The sequence below is a fragment of the Lepisosteus platostomus genome, chromosome 1 (genome assembly GCF_059453375.1).
Source record: "Lepisosteus platostomus isolate fLepPlt1 chromosome 1, fLepPlt1.hap1, whole genome shotgun sequence".
Lineage (NCBI taxonomy): Eukaryota > Metazoa > Chordata > Actinopteri > Semionotiformes > Lepisosteidae > Lepisosteus > Lepisosteus platostomus.
The window spans coordinates 8,956,694-8,979,021 of NC_142611.1; the positions used below are offsets into that span (position 1 = coordinate 8,956,694).

A 22,328-nucleotide genomic window follows, 5' to 3' on the forward strand; every position below is an offset into this window, starting at 1 on the left:
TCGAAAACTAACATTCAAATTCAATTTATTCATGCTGAAAAATGTGAAATGTTGTGGGGGGTATGTTAAGTTCTGGGGTTGTTTTGCATTTATGCATCAAGGTGCTGTTATCAAGAAAGGCGAAATCTTTAACTCCAAGCATGTACCAGGAGATTTTGCCAACCTCAGGCTTGGCTGAAAATAAGCGTTACAGGATGACAATGATCCAAAGTCAACATTCAAATCAACAAAGGAATGGTTTACTGCGCATAAAATAATGTTCTTGACTGGCCATCTTAATCTCCAGATCTCAATCCATTATGCACATTTGTGATTCTAACTCAAGATGACAGTTCACTAATGGAAATTGAAGAACTTCTGAGTGGAGGAGCGGTCATAACTTTCCCCTCTGAAAAATGCTAGAACCCCAAAGAATATCACAGGAGTCTAGATATCCTCAGTAAATGCCATTTCATTTTGCTTAATGCGTAGTTCAATTTAATTTTATTTTAAAAACAAGAAACTATAAATTTAATCACAGTCACAGCTGAGATCTTTAAACTTATAAACAAACTACTTGCTTACTCATGGCTGTCTGGTTTTGCATTTTACAAATTAGGCTGGTGAAAGTAAAATCATCCTCTAGTAAGTGGTTCAGTTGAGTGGTAAAAACCTTCAGTATATTACATCAGATTTTCGTTTCACCCATGTGGTAAGTTTACAGCTGAATATCTTCAGATACTACCAAAGGGTTCATGCACGCAGAAATGTACCACATCCATGCTGCTGGTTTTGTGTGATAACATTTTTTCTTGAGAGGCTGAAAATGTAATCTCAGAAAATCCCATTTATAAGATGCATGCCTAACTCTGCTGTTGAGAAATGATCTCTTTGCATCTGAATTCATGCTGTACAAGCATCAGACTTTTACTTAAGTTTAAAATATTGTACTATATATATGTTTAACTTATCATATGCATGGAACTTTAGAAGAGTACTACAAACTAGTTATAATATTTGAATGAATTTTGTTTTCTTTTACATTGATCCTGAGACGTATTTATTTAATGTTAAGATAGAATGTAAAAACAGCCCCTTTTCCATATGCAGAGAGCTGTATTTCTGCAATAATACAAAAGTATACATCTAGTGTTTAAATAGTAAAAAAGGTCATTGTATTTTATCACTAAAAATTAAATAGTAATAAATAAAATTACATTTCATTGATCAACAGTCATACAATTGAAGCAATTAAACTACTTTCATGTTTACAAATGTGACAAAATGAGGTTTGTATGGTAATTTGTATAGTACTGCACATACAGTAATAGTATTAATATACTTGAAAGCTTATTTTTATATTTTAGTAGACTAAAATGATAAACAAATACATCTGATAATTTAATTCAAAGTGTATAGATTGGCCTTTTTCTGTTTCTTCTGTGACTTTAATGCAGAAATGTTATTTTTATTTTAAGGTAAACCTTGTAAATAAACTAAAAATATAATACAAACCTGCAATCTTTTACCATACATGAACATTACAACCTGGTCTGTCAGTTTGGTGGTGAAGAACAGCATGAATACAAGTTATAATTATAGATGGATCAGATTTGATCAGGTTTAATTGAAAGTTATTTTATATAATTTTACATTTTTATCTGTCTGCTAGAGTATTGCTACTACAAAGCTACGATCAAAACTACCGCTTGTTTAGCTCAAGGGTTGACTAGAAATTGCTGTAATTATACCGTAATGTAATACTAATAGGCTTTTTTCCTCCTTTGATATCAATTACAGACAGCAAGAAAAGGCTCAGAGGATAGAGTCCTTTATTTCTTTCTGTAGATCATACAGACCTTTGATCAGAATTTGATTTAATAAAACAAGTTGCCCAAAATGTTATTTCAAAAGGCATATGTTAAAGGTCTTGATTTATCTGTCTCTGACAAGCTGAGGTCAGGAGAAACAGCAGCCATCATTGCAAGGGAGCTTTCAGAGCAGACCAAGAGTCAAATCCACGCAGGGGATATCTCCTACACAGTCAAGGCCATGGACCAGCTGGTGGATTTGCTTGATGTGCAGCTCAGGAACCTCACCCCTGGTGGAAAAGACAGTGCAGCTCGAAGTTTAAACAAGGTAGGTCTCACCCGCACTAACGAAATGCAGTACTCACCTCACCTCACACATCCTACATTTTTACTGCCTTTTAGTAGCATCTGCTTCCTCTTCTTCTTAATGTATTAATGGGTTTGTTTGCATAATGGCCTCATATCTTGTAGAACATTGAAATGAAGGAAAATCCCATTTATCGGCGTCTTAGGTAAATACTGTTCACCAGAAGGGCAATTGCAAGTGGCCTCTTCTTATTTATAATGTTTCTCATTTTATTTTAAGTTGCTGATAAAATAAGCTCCAGAAATTCATGAAGTGCAGTTAAATATAGCCTTCTAAGGCTTCATTTATGTGAATCACAAAAAAAGAATCTGTGAGTAAAATATAAATATATTCATAGTCATATATTTTTCACAATTGATCCTTCTTTTCCATCTGGAAGAAAAAAAATACAGAAAATATGCTTAACTTTGATCAACTACTGGCTACCATGGAATTAGCATTTTAAAAAAATGGCTCCAGGTTTAGTCTTGCTTGGTTACAAAGTCCTGGTACCTTACTAAAAAATGGTGCAATCATGAGATTTTAGAACCCAAGTCAAAATGTTCTTTTCAATATGTAACTGCTGCTATCACTGGCCAACCCCGATGATGAGATGAATACACTCCCTGCCATTAATGAGGCCTTCATACTGTTAAGGACAACATGTTCCTCCACATTGCACTCCTTCTGATGAAATTACTTCCTGAATCTTCAATGCTCAGTGAAGTATAGTCTAAATATGGAGCACCACAATGCTGTTCAGTTGTGCTTGTAGCGCTACTGATCTTTTTTAGGTGTCATACAGTAATATACAGAAAGATATTTCATTTCTACATGTCATTACTTACTTAAAAGTTCAGGAAACATAAAACAAGCTTTAGGATCTGTCATGAAGAACAACATGTGCTGTGTGACATTAAGATCTAACGAGCACAATATCCAAACTCATACCATGTTGAAAAGGTAAAATTGTTGCAGCTTTTATAGGATGCTTTCTCCTGATTCTTCTGCAGTTAACCATTCCTCAAGTTGTATTAATAAATCCAAGCTTTCTTTGTCAAATCTCTCATACAAGACAACCATAGATTATCATTTCACCTCTATACTTTGTTACACTTTTGTTCTACAGTACATAAACAAATTAGGGAGGAAGACAACTAACGAGCAGAGATTTCATAGGGTTTATTTTTACGTGTTCCTGCCTGCACTCTATCTCTGATGCTCGGGATATTACTAACCCCAATTAAGTATCACACAACATTTTAAAAAAATCAAATTAACAACTAGTTAACATGTCTTTGTCTTTTGTCTTTGCCAAATTTAAAGAGTTCTTCTGCTGCAGTTTTATCAATCTCATTGAACCCAAGAAAGCCTTTATCAATATCCATTGAACAAGAACCAATAGGGTTTCTGGTGCTGCCAAGGTTTCAATTTTATCACTGGACAGTAAATGTCTGTATCACCTAGATTGACACTAATTCCAAAGAAAAATGTTCAGTTTTTTTACTTTAGTTTTTGTTTTCTTTTTAAAAAACCTTAACACAACTATAAACATTTGTGGATAGTTAATCAAAGTCAGGTGCTTTATGTGGCCAAACAGACATTTTTCGATTCATCTGACCTGGCAGAAACAGGAGGACGAGATGTCTCCAAATATTTAGAATTTGTTATTCTTTTCTGAGCCTGTCTGATACAATATATCAGTATTATATGCAATATTGCCTAAACAGACAATTGTGGTTGCTGACATCTGCCAGCTACTTCAGGTTGATCTGAAAGGTTAGCACAACTTGCCTGAAGCACTAAGACTCTTCTCTATGTTAAAAATATATTTCACTGGCACATGTTCAGGAAAAAGCACCAGCACAGAATAGACACCTCTGCATAAATCATAAGGGGACCTATTCTGTAAATGTGCACAAAGAGTAAGATGCCAAAAACTGCATCACAAATGTGTCTGCAAAATATAAAATTCCCTCCATTCACTATGGTCTGTAAGCAAATGCTGAAACCGTATTGGTTATAATCTCATTCACCCACTGTGCTTTGATCGGATTCAGTATTCGGTTTGCTATATACAGTATGTGCATTGGGCTTAATGTAAAGCCCAATTTTCAAATCACACTTTTCTATATAGTCAAAAAAGGTAGTTTACATTTTTTATTCCTGTTCTTCAACCTGTACTCTTAAGTCTCTAGGAATCAGAATTCCTGATATCTCCCCTTATCTGTTTCTCACTACTCTATATGTTTCCTCTATTGCCTTATCTATTTCTCACTACACCACTAATATACTACTGAGTTCCTCCATTGGGATCTGCATACAATTTAGATGTCATTTTGAACCATAGTCTTCTTTAATGTTGTCTCCTCCCTACAGAAACCACTTATTCCTATATTCCCTGCTTTCCATGAGTGGTGACTGATATACTGTATCAGAGATACATTTTAGATACCTACATTGAAACTTACATGAATACATACAGTACATGAATTTGATAGTCTCTTACAAAAAATGTCAGCTTTTTTCAAACATATTTAGTTAGCTACAAGATTTACCTACTGTTCCAGGATTTTTACAACACATGTCCCATTTCCCTGTTACCTCCTTGATTTGATCTCAAAATTTGATCTAATTGCTCTATAAATATTATTCCTACATTAGAACATTTTTTCTCATCTTGGAAGATGCTATGGGAACAACATTTAGATCAAGATGAGTTTTGGGAAACAAAACTGTCCCTTTTCAATTTATCTTCTGCTTGTGTTAGACATGAGTTGATGCAATTTGAAATTGTCAACATATACTTTTACTAACTTTAAATGTTCTGAAATATGTTTTTATAAATTCCACAAAACCCATGCCTGATTCTACTTATGACAGAAGAAAACCTGTCCTGACTACTTTTCTTTCACATGTTCGGACCCCGAACCTGCTCTCATTTTAATTCTTAACAGTTTATTTTAAAAACTGTTACAAATACCACAGCTATCCATTTGTCATCTACCTCTTATGGCTCTGTTTGGGATAGCAAGCAGCACTCTTTTTTTATTTAAGGTTTTATTCAAGGTATTAGACACCCTGCATTTGTTACAATCCTAACAAGGCACTTAATTGCCCCTGGGCAACCAATGGTATACCTTGCTTCCAACTACATTGGAGGCATGGTGCAATAACTATTTGACTTTCTGAACTGCAACTAACTTGTAGACCCTAATAAATATAACGAAATCACTGTTAGAATGCAGGGATTTGGCACTAACATCTTTTTAGTTGCGGTCACGTTGAATTGTCATTCAGCAAAAGTCCACAGGATGAGAGAAATAGCCTTGTGTATAATATGCAACAAGGAAAACAAAACTATTTATAAAACTTAACGATTTGGACATTCCCAGATCATGTTAACAATGTTACATTTTGCCTCCTAGCCAAAGCATACACAAGCATTTGTGACTAATGTATTACTTAATTATACTTAATACTTAATATAAATTAATTGATATTGTTCCAAATGTTGTTCCAGGACATTTCTCTGTCTGTAACATTAAAATAGTAACAACTTTATTTTGTAGGCCTCATAAAAACACAGAAGAAGTCAGTCCCTTTGTTTTTCCCCTTATCCCCCAACAGCTGTACAAAGAAAGTCTATAAGAAATGGAGGCCTATTCTGTCCCAGTTTGACTGCTTCCCAAATATATAGTACTCATCTATTAACTGAAATCTTCCTCCTTTTCCATGTCTCTGTCATGGCTTTTTAAAGCTTTTTGTTATTTCCTTCCTTCCTGTTTCTTCTTATAAATATATTTTGTAATTGTATTCTATGTACTATTTCTCAAGAAATCATTAAGAGTTCTAAAATCCATAAACAAAATTATAAAAATACATTCAGCCTACAACAGGATATTGCAAAATAAAGTTCACTGAAATGTAAAATGTCAGCTATTATTTTCTTCAGTAGCTTTAGGTGTAGAGGAAAATGAACACCTGTTTTTAAATTGCTTTTCAAACTGTGTTTTAATTATTTAAGTAGATAGCCCCATTGAGATTTTAATACCTTTTGTTGGTAGAAGTGAGACTGAGAATAAGGCAAACTAAACTGAAACTAAATTAAAAATAATGTATGTTCATTTTTTACTGCATTTGAATCAGTTATAATGTAAAAACAAACACACTAAAATGATTAAAGTGGTACTGACATCAACACTAATAAAGTGGGATTGAAACCAACACTAAAGAATGTTTGGAAGAGCTATTTTGAATCAACGAATCCTAACTCAGTTTTCGCTTCTTGTTTTTGGAAACACAGTCTACTCAACTTTAGGACCGTAAACATTAAATAGCTAGTGTGGGTACAGAACCATGGAAATCTAAGACACGAGTCACTGAACCAGACGACAGGCTTGGTAATTTACTTAATTCTTTAGAGGAGCAACTGAGAGGGACTCATTGCAGAATGCATGAATCAGAGCAGTGCAGTATTGCTGCTTCTTCAACCAGAATAATTTTCCACTTTGCTGATCAGAGTTGCCAGACAAAACATAAATGCCAAAATCTATACAAAGAAAAATGTAATGTGTAATTAAGTTGATTCACTTACAATCTCAGCAAGGGCAGAAGTACTTTTTTGTTTGAAAACAAATACTATAAAATGCCCCTCAAGCAATAGTTGTGAGCAAAAAAGTGTTTTTTTGTAGTGGGGTGGCTGTGATTTAAAAGAAACAGTCAACATTCTGTTAGTGAAACGTCCACTAAAATCTCTCTTTAATTCTTCACTCTATCTGTTGTGAATGTCAGGGAAAATTAAAATTAGTGAAACAAAATCCTGATACACACAACTATATAATCAGTGCTGCCTGGAAAACTGAAAATGCCTTTTTTTATTTTTCATGATAACCAAATGTAACATTGCCACATCCAGTATTTGTTTCAAGTTTTGTAAAGATTGAATGTGATTCCCACTAGACACAAGAGATTTCAAAGAAAAATAAAACCAACAGCCCTTTATTTAACTGTTAATAAATGTGAAACAAAAACAGGAAGAGGCCTTTGTATACCATCCCCCTTAACATTTGATTAAAGTAATTATTCTTACCACCGTTAACATAAATATAGAATCTTTTATAACCAACACATATGGGAAATGTTTGAAAAAATAATCATCCTCTGACAGATTTACAAGAAACATAATCCTCCCCTTTGTTGTAACAATAACACGTTATTATAACTGTATTGCTGTTATTTTTTGTAGCTGTGAATACAGCTGCCTTAAGTGGGGATATAACTCAGGACCACATTGAAAAATCTTTTTGGTTCTGCTTTTTTTATTTTGTCAGTTATTTTCCTCATAAACACAAAAACATTTCTGAGATTTGTGAGTTTGAGCCTTGACTGGGACAATCAAACTTGAACACTGATTTTTGACCTACTGATCATTGTTTTTTATTTCATTGTGATCCCCTGCAAAAATAAAATCTCAAATATCATAGGTTTTATTTGATTATTTATAGGTAGTAGGTAAAGTATATACCATTTGTAAATTATGTACATTTACAATAAAAGTAAAGGGCTTTGCAAGTACTCTACAACAGAATAAAATAGACTTTCTTGTTATATGTTAATGAACACTGTTGTTGAAACCTACTGTACATAATTCAGATTATCTTTGTTCTTAACTACATGTTTTTTTACTTTGAATATAAGTTACTATCTGAGAATTACAAGTGATGGTTGTTCAGAAAAAAATAAGGACACCACAACCTTGACTACCTAATAGCATTAATATTGGAGCCTGAGTTCAATCCCCACTTGATTCATATTTTTATTCCTGTGCTAATTATGCTTAGTTTAGTATTATTAATGTTTTGGAGGAGAATAATTATGGTGCCTACTGTTTATCTAAAGGCACAGAACAATGAATATTTAAGGCAATGTTTTTAACTTTGTTTCTCTTTTGTTATTGACTGCGTACATACTGTATATTTATACATATTGTGGATAACCTGTGCTAACTAATTGTTCGGGGTTTCAGCTGCAGAAAAGAGAACGCTCTTGCAGATTTTATGTCCAGGTATTTCAGTTTTTTATCTGCACCCATATTTAAAGATCAGTGTGTTGTTGTGGATGACATTTTATGTTCCTTTATGTTCAGTTACCCTTATAGCATGCCACATTTGCTCTTTAGCCTTGTGTATTGCAATGTGAGTCATTGAATCATCTTCATTTCAGACCAAGTGTGCTGATCCTAAGAGTCTTTTCATTTCTAAACCCTCTCATCTAGTAATGCTTTATATGCTGCTATAGGGTTTTGAATTGTAATTTCTGCCTACAGCATGATATTTTTACAAATGGCTTTCTTGTTTTGTCTGTTTTAAAATTAGGAATTGCATGGGTGTTGCTGAATATTGCTCATGAACTTGAACCTTTTAATTTATCAAGAAATTGTGTTTGGGCTTTTGTTAATATTTACAGGTAAGTAATCTGGATTGTGCAAATGGAGGATTCCATTTTTATTTTGTAGTATACAGAAAAATTCCAGCTGAGACACTGGTGTTTGTCTTCCAAATGATATATTAACTATACTGTTAAAATGACTGTTCAATTTCATTTTTAACTGTCATCTTATGACCTCGATTTTGTACAATAACAAAGCAGTTTTTAGTGGAATAGAATGAACTTATGTTCATTGACTATAATTTTATACTTATTACAAATGTATACTGTGTAAAGTCATACTTATTACAAATGTTTACTGGCATTACTGTTCTTTTCACAGCAGTGTAAGAAAGAATAACAATAAATCTCAAGAAATGACAGCAAATATAGCACTGCACCTATCTTAATGTTGCCAGTAACAGATAAAACATTCTAAAAAAGATACAAAATGTGCTCACTTGGTGCAGTCAGCCTTAAAACACAACACAGGAAGATGTACATCTTTGATTCTAAGATTGGAAAATATACTGTAGTAGGAGATACAGCTAGTCATGCTAAATTTATGTAAGAGTGGTATAGTAAAATGCTTTGAGGATTGTAAATGTAGAGCTATACACTCCCACTGCAACAGTTTTATATATCAGTACTTCACTTCCTTCCTTTTTTAAAGCTGCTATATTCTGGAATACTTTTCTGTGAGTTTGTCACGTAATTTTGTTGAATGGCAAAAAAGGATGGTGTCAGTCTTTAATCACTCTGGGACTGGACCTGTAAAGCTACTTACTGTACAGTACTATCCAGCAAATATGATGTATATTTAAATTTACGTGCCAAATCTCCAGAGCTAACAGGAAATATTTTGTGGCAAAAGGATCAAATCAGGACAACACACACGATGGTATATATTGTTCCTTAACTTCTACAGACATCATGCTGCAGGAACACCATACCAAAGAATATGAAACAAATGAAAAATAAATACCAATAGAATGCAGATGATTGTGAGTTTTTGTGATTTCAGGAGGAAAATATTTTCCTAAAGTTTTTAACCTGTAGATTAGGCATAAAGAATACTATTAAAATGCACCAATCCATAAGCAATCATGCAATTTAAAAGAAACAAAGTGTCTAAATAAAGTCTTATAAGTTCTTTCCATCTTGTGCAGTATTCATTCATCCATACCACTCTGTAACTCACAACTGGCAGCCCACTGAAACTCAGCAGGAACATTATGAGCCTGGCCAGTACCTGGATGGGAGACCTTCTGGGAAAGATAGGATTGCTGCTGGAAGAGGTTTTAGTGGGGCCATTAGAGTGTGCTCACCCTATGGTCTGTGAGTGTGCTCACCCTATGGTCTGTGTGGGGCTTAAGTCCTCAGTATAGTGACAGGGGCACTATACTGTAAAAACGCACCTTCAGATGAGATGTAAAACCGAGGTCCTCACCCTCTGTGGTAATTAAAAATCCCAGGGCATTTCTAGAAAAGAGTAGGATGTTACCTTGGCATCCAAATTTCACCCTGGCCTTTACCAATTATGTCCTCCTAATAATCCCCATTTATTAATTTGCTTCATCTGTTCTCCTGTCCACTGATAACTGATGTGTGATGAGCGTACTGTGTGCACAGTCCCCGTTACCTGTAAAATGCTTTGAGTGGAATGTCCAGAAAAGTGATATATAAGTGTGAGGAATTAATGATAATTTATTATTATCTAAGTCTGCAAATTAAAAGTAATCAAACAGGAGCAAAAGCATTCACATTTTTTACTTTTACGACTTGTACTACCACAACGCTTAAATGCAGTGTGAGATACACCTAGATAACCAAATAATTAGTAGGGATATTAATTTAAAACGCTTTTTAGCAAATGTACTTGATATGAAAATGATTATGTTTTGGTAACAGCAAAGATCAGAGAAAAGAGTATGCATAATGAACATAGGGTAACAGTTTTGATGGTAGTATAATATCTATCAGATATCATTCTGTGTACAATACATGTATATACAAGTAATATACAGTACAAGAGTTCAGATTTTTTATGTTAAATAGGTAATGGTGGACATCTGGGTCCTGAATAGCATTGCTGTAATCATGGCGACAACATTTCTAAAACACATCCTTTCTCTCTTTTACTGAGGTGGCAATTGTAGTGTGATTAAAACCAACAAGTGTTTTGTGCAGACAGGTGTTCACTAAGGAATAAATTGACAATATGCTTCTGGCTGAGGAAGCTTCTGTATAAATAATAGCATAGAAGAGTAAGGCGTGTTACAGATATTTAGGTTACAGTTTATTAGGTTATAAGAGTGTGAATCAAACTGCCCAGCTACTGTATATAGTGGAATCTGCAAGACTGCAATGAATGCCAAGAAATTGAAGGAATTGTATTTACAAACTTTAACTAGTGATTGGCAGGATATAGAACTTGTCCTTTTCCCAATCTTTCATTTTGAGTTCAATTAAAAATTTTACAATTTGCAAGTTATTTTAAGTCTAATGTGTGAAAAAGATTTAGATAAAATAAATATTTAAGCGATGATCAAGGTCATAAATATTTAGTAATTTATATACTGTAATTATAAGAATGAAAGAAACCTTTTTATGTTTGACAGCCATTAAACATTGATGATTTTATTTCTGTCAACAAAACATTTCCAAGCATGTTGGCACAGTTAATTTCTTTTAACTATATAGAAATAGAAAACATTTGTATGTTTCCTATACTGTCATTTAAAGACATTTGACTGAGTATAGAAAGGATTTTAGATTCAATCATGGCTAGAAAAAGTTGGCTTCTTCTTTTGAAAACAGTTCAATCACCTTGGTGAGGCATCAAGTTAAAAGTGAAGTTTATTCTGAAGTGATGTCACACTGTAGAATTTCTGATTTTTTTTTTAAGTGTGACATTTAACAAAAGATGTTCATTTTAATAAGGAAAGTAAAATATCCTGGATTTTCACCATTTTCAAGTTATTTTGAGGCTATTTTTCTGTGCTCATTTTAAAAAAACTAATAATTAAAAATATGATAATACAATTGTGACATTTGTAATTAAACTCTCACACAATGAAGAAAGTGAATTTTGTTTTAAACTTGCACAAATACACAGGTTTGTTTTAATTTTGACTGTTTTACTGAATGTTTTCAATTTTTTTCTGTTCTCCTGACAAAAGCTATATTTTCCACACAAAAAATCTGAACACTCTCACCTTTTCTTACAATATTTTTGTATGTTACCTTTTTTAGTTGTCTATCAGATGATGTGCATATTTCAGGAATATTAGTTAACACTGTTTTATCATTCTTCATGAAAAAAGTAGTATTGTACAAATAAAGTGTGTGAATCTTAATACTGAATAATGAAACAGAGAAAGAAATTTGGTGTTTTTGTTCCATAACAATGGAGCAGCAAGAGATAAAGGCATGGTCATCAAAAGTCTTAGTACAGTGAGCAAAGGACCAGCTTCAACAATGCAGCCTAATGGAGGATGTTTTAACATAGAGGAGTTCATATATGTATGATGGAGCCAGATTATAATGTCAGTAACTGGATCTTGTATTGAGTACAGTATATGAGTTTATAAGCAACCAATGTAGAGATTTAAGTGTAGGAGTGATATGCCACCAAGGTCTGGTGTGAGCTGCAGTTGCCCTGCTGTAGCTACAGTTTTGGACATTTGCAACTTACTAAGAGGAGTGTTAGGGAGCCCTGAGTTGCAGAAATCAAGCCTTGACATTATAAATGAATGAATCAGGCACACAGCATTGGACACTGATAGCAGTTGCCCAACTTGGGTTATATTTCTATGGTAAAAACTAGTGTCTTAATCACATTCTTCACATGGGGCTTTAAAGACAGGAGAGGATCGAGTGTGTCTCCCAGTTTCCTGACTATGGCAGATGCATAATGGGGAAGACACCCACGAGTACTGCGAAGCTCTCAAAATATCCAGCTAACATCTGCAATCCACCAGTAAAATTTGTGTTCTGGTGCTATTTAGCTTCAGGAAATTTGATGTCAACAAGAGCTTGTTGCCATGCAAACAAGAGATAAGTGATGGAGGCAGGAGATGCGATGGGGAAGAAGTTTTAATGGAAATCTGAGTATCGTCTGCAGAAAAATGAAACTGTAGACCATGTTTGCATATAATATGACCCAGAGGAAGCATATAAATAATAAAAGGTAAAGGGCCCAAGACTGAACCCTGTGGCACACCATGATTGTCGGAGTCATGGGGGATTTATGAGGACCAAGGGGAAACAAAACTCTGCCTGCCACTCAGATAAGAGCAGAACCTGATCAAGACCATTGAACATGAAAGTTTGCAAACGATTGAGCAACACTGAATGACTTACTACATCAAAAGCTGCACTAAGATCAAGGAGCATAAGGATACTTGTAGCCCTCAAGTCAGACAAGTAAATCATTCATAGCCCTGACAAGAGCAGTCTTAGTGCTATGATCACAGTTAAAACTGAACTGGAATGGTTTAAACAAATCATTAGGTGTCATGTGAGCCTGTAATTGATGTGCAACCTATGCATTCTAAAACCTTACACAGGAATGGTAAATTAGAAATTTGTACTTCATCATCTAGTTAGAATCCAAGCCAGTTATCTTTAGTATTAGAGTGATCGCTGCAGTTTGCCCAAGTAGTTGGGTCCACACCCGTTGAAAGGGAACTCTTGATGATATTGACAATTACCGGACAGATGTCTGGCAGGCAGGCTGTCAGTAAAGAGGCATGGTTAGGATCTAGGCAACAAGAAGTTGTTTTACAGCTGTTAATAATTTTTAAGTTAAATTACAATATCTGAATCAGAGATGAACTAAGCTAAATTCAGAAAAATCTGGTAAAAAGGGAATGTCACTGGAAAAGCTAGGGCTTAAATAGTGGTTCGAAAGTACTGTAGCACGAGGCAAAGACTTGATTCAGGTTATTGTAAATTCATAGCATCAGTCTTGGATTGAAAGAATTTATGTATTTAAAACCTTATAACCAGTGTGGGGTTTATTATGGAGGTTATTGTTTTTTTATAGGGGTACTAATTCATAATGAAAATAATGTTTTAAACACTTAAACACTGCATTACAAGAGAAGAACCTCATCTTGACTGTCGTACAGGTACATACTGTAACGATGGGATATCATGATTAGTGGCTATTTTGCTAATTCAGGACCTGGACAGCTTGCCATTATTGAATACTCTGTTTTATCAACAATTGGGGTAGAATGTCAGGCCATCATCTGTTCATCAGCTGGAACTGAAACTGGATCATGCAGGAAGACAATGATCCCAAACATCAGAGCAATGCCACAACAGAATGACTGAAGAAGAAGGCATTTCACCCAAAGTGAGATTTTCAAACAGAACAACCTTTAAATGTCATTGACGAGAAGCAGTTCCGTAAGGAAGAAAGGGAGGAAATCCATAATGGCCAGTGTGAGAGAGTGATAACGTCAGGAAACACGACATTGAAGTCATTGCTGCTCAAGGAGGTTTCACCCATTCCTAATCAGGGCATTCACAGGTTCATTCACACTGCGATATTTACTGTTGGATCATTTTGTGAATTATGTAATACAGTACAGTACATCTTTTTGTGTGTTATATGTTTATTCCTGTTATCTTCATCCTATATTAAGATTTTAATGAATATCTGATTTGGTGTTTGGGCTAGATTAGTCTTCATGATAATTATTCAAATTTTTAGAACTAAATACATTCAGAAGAGGGGCAAAAAATAGATTCCACACCTATATGATCTTAGTGCATAGTTTTAATTGTGGATGTACATTAGGTATCAGAAATTTTCCAGTTGCAGGAAGTTAATGCTGGTAGTCTAACAGAGACTGTTTTTCCTTTTTAACCAAAAAAAATATGTGTCTGAGACAGGGAGTATCAGTACTGATATCCACAGATGTCTTTATTATTTTCAGGTTTTTGTGAGATGTCTCTAACAGGACAGCTGTTGGTGAAAAGGGGAGTGACTTGTTTCCCAGAATGATCACCCCTCATAAATAATAAAACCACAGCTGCCTAGGCTAACTCTTTACTTTATAAATACCGGCATTGACAGCTTCCACTTGTTTTTAACAAAATTGAATTCAGGAGGGAAATCTGCCAATACTTTTCTGAACAGATCGCTTGGTTGTGGAAATAAATGAGCTTGGTGTATGTATATAATGTACCACTTGATTTTTCTGTTTGATTGGTAGCACAACAAAAAGCAGTATTTTGGAGTCTCATAATGAGTGTGTTCTGCACTCTGTGGGAAGACGCACAGTGTTAAACACTGTGTTTGCCCTCCTTAATATAAGTGGTAGCACATACATGCACATCAAAGCAATAGGGTGAAATATTTTATTAAAATGCCTTGCAGATTTCTCACTACTAAATTTTATTTAAAATCATTACACTAAACATAAAATTTAATGCAGTGCAGATCTGCTAGGCTATGGTGACTAAATTACAGCAGTACACCACTGAGCTAGTGTTATTGAAATTTCTGATCAGATATTCATCCTCCACTGCTCATTAATTGCCAAATTGTAATTGCTGGATTAGATAAGTGGGCAGGAGGTTTAATTTCATAGTATTCTAAGTAACAGAATTCTATTGCTTTAATTTAGAATGCAGATCTATTTCTTCTGCTAACATGAAAATCAGCATAGAGATGCAAGTGATACTTAAAAAAACAATTTTTGTGAAGCTACTTTTGAAAAAAAGTCAGCTTTTAAAATTGTTGTTCAGCTGAATGCAAGGGTGCACATTGTGGAAGGCTATATACAGTATATACATTTTAGTGGAGTGTGGTGAAAAAAAGAATGAACAGTTTTTCTTATTTTTACTTATGACATTTTAGTGAATCAGTTTTCATTAGAGTATATCATGTTGAAACTATGAAAGGTTTATGCTTATGCATTACAAAGAAAATTGTAAGCTGAAGTAGAAATGACATCAACCTCAGACTAAAATGTAAAAACATGCTTTACAATGTAGCCTGTGTGACTGAAAACATTTAATAAATATTTAACTAAAACATTGAATCCAAACAATTACAAGGGCCTGTACACAAGAACAGATTGCATAGAAAAACACTGTTTTTACATGTCATAATGGTAAAAGTTCAAAAAGTAGAAAATAACTAATTTAAAACTGACAGGAAGCTAAAGTAAGACAGTTGGAATCTGGGTATTATTTTAATTCACTGTTCCTTTTCATGAACTTTGTAATTAACCTATCAAAGTTAGCATTCTGAGCAAGCTATGAAAAAAGTAAAATGCATAGAAATACAAGGGAGATACAGTAGTATTATAGTAGTCAATCCTAGATGATCTAAACGGTTTCATTTTTTTTCTGAATCACCTAAAGAAGGAGTAAATCTACTTTTAGCAGTAATTCTTGAATAATAGCTTACTAAATTGCATTTTATAAACCTCAGATATGAGACAGAGGTTAAATATAATGCCTGTGTTATTATTTTTATTCCTTCTGAGAGCACAAAGATGATATTGTTTCTGAATCTGGCGATTAACGATTGACTACGACTGTTTTTTCTTCTGCATTCATTTCTCCAGCCTCCATCTAGCAATTCTCAAGTCAGTGTGCTCTTAAAAAATGTCAAAGCAGGATCCTTCCATTCCCTGTCTGTTTCTTTATGGGGGGATTATTCATCAGCCTTTCTGTTCTGTTCCATTTGCAGGGCACTATCTGGGCTCTGGGTGAATTGCTCTGTGCTTCCATGTTTGCTGTGACATCATTTCAATTCCATTAAAAGATTAGAAGTAATTCTTCTTAAACATTTTTGCAACAGAAATCAAAATGCCACTTGCCCTGTCACTGACTTTATTAAGTTCATTTTCTACTATCTATTCAATTAATGATTGCAAAACATTTTACTGTGTCACAAAAAAGATTTCATATTGAAAACAGACACTGCTGAATGCAATTTACAATGTGAGAACTTTCTTTTTCTATGTACCAGTAGAACATAATGATTTATCACAATTCGTAATTCATGCTTCTACACTTGGAGTCTGAATACAACACTATTCGACATTGTTTTAGTAGTCCTGTAAAAGTCACAGGATAATTATGTTTACTTTCCACTTGCTATAAGCTGGCTGAGTAAACTAGAGAAAGAACAGTATCCTTAAGGAGATAAGTTACGATGATTTTTGCACTGTTTTATTCAGATTGTTATATTCATGAAAATCTGTGAGATAATCCTAATTTGTCAATTCTATATGAGATTTATTCTGAGCTAGTTTTTAAACATGAGTCAGTGTGACTGTGTATGAAACATAAAGTGGGGGTGTAAACATAATTGTTTTTGTTACTTAGTCACATACATTTGTGTTTCAAGACTTAAGCAAACTTAAGCAAACATCGTGCAGCTCTCTTTATTTGGTCATGCTGTTGGCATTTCACTACAGAACCTTTTATTTTACATACAGTTGCATGTCAAAGACATACTTCACGAGCTGTATGGTATGGTCCTAACCAAAAAAAAAAACAATTTTCTAGACTGATTTTCTATTCCAGCTTTTGAAGATTTGTGTCCGGGAGTAAACCGTCCGAGAGTATACCAGAAATACTGAAGGAGACCTCATTTTCCATTGAAATTTCCACTCTGAATATGGTTTAATTTAGAGGTTTAAGTGCCGTTCCAGATTGTACAGTGATATAATGCAGAAAAATGTGGACTCAGGTCTGCAGAGATTTGGATCTGATATCCCTAGAGATAAGAGAAAGGAAAAAGGAGTACAGTAGATGCAGTGCTTGGAACTTAATTGTCTGTCCCAGTTGAAAGTATCCTACAGTATATTGTAGCTTATTTTACTTTTTGTATGTCAGATATAAAAACACTGATTAAATGTCTTTATTTAAAAAATGAGCCTTCAAAATAGGTGGTATTTGCTTTCTAAACTATTCCACACATGGCTAGATAGCTGAATAATCACAATACAAAGTGATCATATTTTTATACAGTTGCTTTAACATGAATGTGGCTAGGCTTCGGAACTGTGATGTACAGTTCTGCTGTTGTTTTACATTTGATAATTTGCATCAGAAAGGTAGTTTGTTGCTAATATTTGAGAATTCATTGGAGCTGCTTCTGAGAGATGGCTTTTACCTAGAGTCAATTAACAGATCAGAGTTCATTTAATCAATCACCATACATGAAGTGCTGGATTAGTTCCAGGTTTTTGTTAAAATAGAATGTTTGTTGTCCATGCCATACGTGTTCTTTTCCTTTGTTTTTTAAAGGTGGCTGGTAATAACAATTTCCTGTACTCGTAACACTTACATGTGACCTTGCATTCCATAGCAGAAATGTCTGCAGGTTGGCATTTTTCATTTTTGTTGGGAAGAGAAATGGAGATGAAACCAAATGACTATGATCAGCCAAGCAAACAAAACATGCTCCTTCTTTTAAAGTACATTTTCAAAGGATTTATCTGTGTCCTGACTGACAGCTTAAAAACCACTGTGTCTTCAGTAACATTTATTCCCTCTTTATTCTACACTTGTGTTCTATTCTTCATTTGAATATCACTTTTGACTTCTTAATGACCTACTTCATTTTTTTGTATAACATGTTTTGGTATTTGTGGAAGACAGATACTACTGTATCTAAGACCTACTGTATAGAAACATGTATTTAAAATATTTTTAAATCACCATTTTCCCCAGCAGGCCTAAGTGATTTGCGAAGTCTAAAATTGAATAAATTAATGTGATCAATAATTTTGTATAGTTCTGCTTTATTTCAAGAACCCATATTAAACACATATTGCATACATTTACTGTGGCTTTTGACTAACATCAACTTTGTCAGAAGATACCTTTTTTGCATTTTTCTATTTGGCTGGAAGACAAACAGCTTTTAATACAAAGTTCATTGCGTTTAATTGTCAAAAGTTAATTTGTAAGGAAGAAGTGAGTCATGAAAATCTCCTTGTATACATATTAGCATATGAGACCAGAACTAATTGGGAAGAAATACTATACTCAGTTCTGTAATGAACTAATGTTTCGTACTGACCAGTTTGGTTCTGACTACTATCGGGTCAGGTTACTCAGGGCTGATCACTTAATTCAAGAGAAAATCGTTGATACAGTATGTTTATTCTATCAGATTGTTGAGGTGGTAAATTGTTTCTTTTTGTGATCTGTTTTCACAAGCACTTAATGTATTCTAAAAATGGAGGTAGTTTTGTTCTGTGATATATGTACTTAGCATCCTACACAGAAATTTCCACTGTTTGCTTTAGGTGCTGTGCTTTGGTAGTGTAATGTGTGTGCATTTTTATAAAACTGCACATGTCCAGTGCCTGAGTTGTAAATAAAGAACGAGGGCAACAGCCCTGGGGAACTTGGAGATTTACCACTTCTTTATGGTTTTATCCATTAAAGCATCACCAGTCAGGAAGTAGAGGATTTTCAAAAGTTTATGGGTAGCAAAGCTTTCTGTTTGTAAATGGGACCACTTCTTGTAAAAAACGGGGAATGCTTAGTTCTATCCAGTTTTCCTCATTCATAGTTAATGTAATTCAAAATTATATGTAATCTATAATTATGCAGTCATTAGTAAGATACCATTCATCTTCTAATTATATATGTGATTTATCTAATTGTATATGTGTATTAACTTGCCAAAGACCTTTAAGAAGGAATTTGGCAACCTTCAATGTTCTTATATAAACATTTGATTTGCAAGTCAAATTTATTCTACTCACAACTCATGTGACGGTTACCTATTAGTTACATTAGCATGTTAAAATCATGAAGTTATTATGCACTCAGCTTAATTAAACTTATAAGTGGTTTAGCAAGTACGGCAAAACTAATGTGCCAAAAAGAGAAACTGCAGACAGCTATATTAAAAAGAGAAACTGCGGCATCAGAATTAGATATGTTTAATGCTGTATGAGCAAGCTGTTTGTTAGTTTAATAATTGTACAATATGTAGGATTGTATCTACTGTATCATTCTGTTTTCATGTCACAATGCGGCCTTTTCTTCCAAGACAGAAAAAGAGCTGTTACAATGAACGTTTTTATTGACACCATTAGCTGCCACACTATTTTCGAAACTTATACGACAGTATGTCTCAAATGACTGAAAAGGGTAGATCGAGGTGAAACAATAATCAAACTATACCAGACCATTTACTTTAGAACATACTATGTAACTGTATAATAATTGTATGGTCCAAAAAATCTCCATAATGCCATACTGTGATATCAGATTCTATTAATCATCATAATGGAATCCATATATTTTCAATATTAGCTCCATTTGTGGAAGTTCACAAATTAACAGTTGAAAGGATTACAGACATGGCTTCACAGTTTTGCAAAATGAGTATGTGCAATGATCTCATATGTTATATGGAAAATAATTTTAATTAGCTTCAGAGTATTTCCCATCTCAAGCTTGCAGTACATTTTAAGAAGATGTGACACAGCTTTGAAAAAGATTTTGACCCAAAAAATCACTCTGCTGTCAAGATTCATTTGAGTCGCGTTCTTTATACATACTGTAGCTTCCCAAAATAATCTGCTTCACAGCTGCATTGCAATTGCAGTGTATTATATTGCAGGTTAAAAACTGTTATTATGATGATATAGCACCTACAAATACGGTATATTGGCAATCACGATGGTAAACCATCTTCAATATAACTGCAAATAGAACAAGACAAGGTAACTTGTGTATCTGAGTTCAGTTTAATATAAAACTGTTTAGTCATAAAAGTCATTTTAAGTGTCTGAACATCGTAGCAATGTTTCAAAAGTTGTTCTGTCAAACCACAGATATACTGGCCAATGAATGTATGCAAAATCTTGTTGGATTTGTAAATTAGTCTGTAACACTGATTAGGGGTTATTTTCCGTATGCATTTGATGATTCCAAAACTTAAACTGGAAATCCGCTTTTTGTTTCAGCTCTAAATTAGTTTGATTGGGCCAACTCAAACTGTATGCTCTTTTGAGCCTGGGGTTTAGTTTTTGTGCTTCTATGAAGTCATTCTAAAATCTCATATTCCCTTTCATAGTTCACCGATCAAAACTATACCCAGCTGTGCTCTGTTTTTTTACAAAGGCATTGCAATATACAGTCTTAGTATTGCTTGATTTTTTTTTCTAAGACCGTGAATTCCATTAAATTTGTATATTCACGTCTTTTGACAAAAAGCTCCAAACTCTGTTTTTGCTTGCAAATTTTACCATTATTTCATTTTTTTTTCACCCTATTTTAAAGACTTAAAGGGCCTGTGTGCCTTGATGATAGCAGTAATGTGTATGTGGTAAAAATAAAGATGGGGCAGATTTCACCAGCAGATAATAATTTACAATACATTAACTACTTTATTTTTATGTTTGTGCATACAGATGCAGAGTTACTTATCTCAAGAGATTTAAGAACTATACCTGTGTGCTTTAAAACAGTTGTGATTTACAGTATATAAAACACATATACAGTATGATTTAGTAAAAATATAAATTATTTATTTAAATGTACAGTACATTTCATCACTAGGAAAATATTTTAAAAAGAGGCATAACAGCTATAATGTTAAACATAAACAAACTGAAAGGAGATAAGGTCAGAATCTTTAATGTTTTTTTTTCTCTATAAGTTTATTGTGTAATTATGTGTGATGATGCTGTATATAAGTAATCAGATACACTTTCATGCAAAAGTATTTACACCTATCCAGTAATGTTGCACATTGTTGAGTTACATCATTTAAAAAAAAAGCATTATTTAAAATTAACACCTGGGGACATCATTAGCAGGGGGTGAATACTTTTGCAGGGCACAGTATACAGTAGTTCAGGTGGGTAGCTGCGTCAGCATGCGTAGGCTGCAAAAGAACAAGTAATAGGTTTATTCCATGCTGAAAAAAAGAAGAAAGAAAACACAACATTTCGGCCGTGGAGCCTTCTTCAGGTGTGGCACACAGTATACAGTATTTGCTTTTATTCTACCTTGCCGTTGGTGCTGTTAATATTTAATAATACTTTAGTCATTTTACTAAAACCTGATAATATGATAGTAAAATGCAAGTTTTTTTTTTATCTCTGACTGTTTGCCAAAGTCCCATGATAAAATCAACATGGCACCCTGAGTACAGATAATTACATGGATTTTGAATAACATTGGGAAATGTATTTGGTCAAACAGTGACAATAACAATATTTATGTTTTGTTTTTGCTATTGATACTGTTATTAGCAGTACCAGTAATAGTGTGATCATTAAATGTAGTAAAAACAAATTATCTTATATTAATGAAGAAACATTAAAATGTCAGAGTCCAGGTGTCGGAGAAAGAAGAGCTGTTTATTTGTATGCATATGGGAGATCAGCTTGCAAAAGCTAGTCTCCCCGATAGACGTTGCTCATCGCTTTTTATACATAGTAGACAAACTTCCTACCTTTAACATAGATTACCTAATCCCTAAAACAAACCATCAGTTTTTTAGTCAAGCCTGGGTAGCAGAAAACAACTCCTTATTAAGACTTTCGTTATTGCTTACTTTTGCAAAACGTGACATTCGACTTCCCTTTTTACTATATATTAAGACATGAGCTGTACTTGAGATGCTCCCTGGTACGTTTCCACTTGCCAGAGTTATAAGCAGTTTGGAAGCTAGAAGATAAGCAGTTTGTTAGCTTTTATAAAATTTATAAAATTCCTTCAATAATTACAAGTGTTATGATAATATTATGATA

General features: G+C 33.8%; 1 protein-coding gene across 29 annotated transcripts in view; it reads left to right on the forward strand.

The window, feature by feature from the left end:
• Positions 1-22,328, forward strand: part of adgrl3.1 (adhesion G protein-coupled receptor L3.1) — a 338,051-nt gene that overhangs the window by 224,403 nt on the left and 91,320 nt on the right. For 26 of the 29 annotated variants that reach the window (XM_088612815.1, XM_088612965.1, XM_088612882.1 and 23 more), the window contains 2 exons: positions 1,933-2,118; positions 8,165-8,203. In XM_088612815.1, the coding sequence (XP_088468941.1) occupies positions 1,933-2,118; positions 8,165-8,203 (225 nt within the window). The remainder of the gene's footprint in view (positions 1-1,932; positions 2,119-8,164; positions 8,204-22,328) is intronic. The other 3 variants (XM_088612060.1, XM_088613792.1, XM_088612743.1) reach the window with 1 other exon arrangement.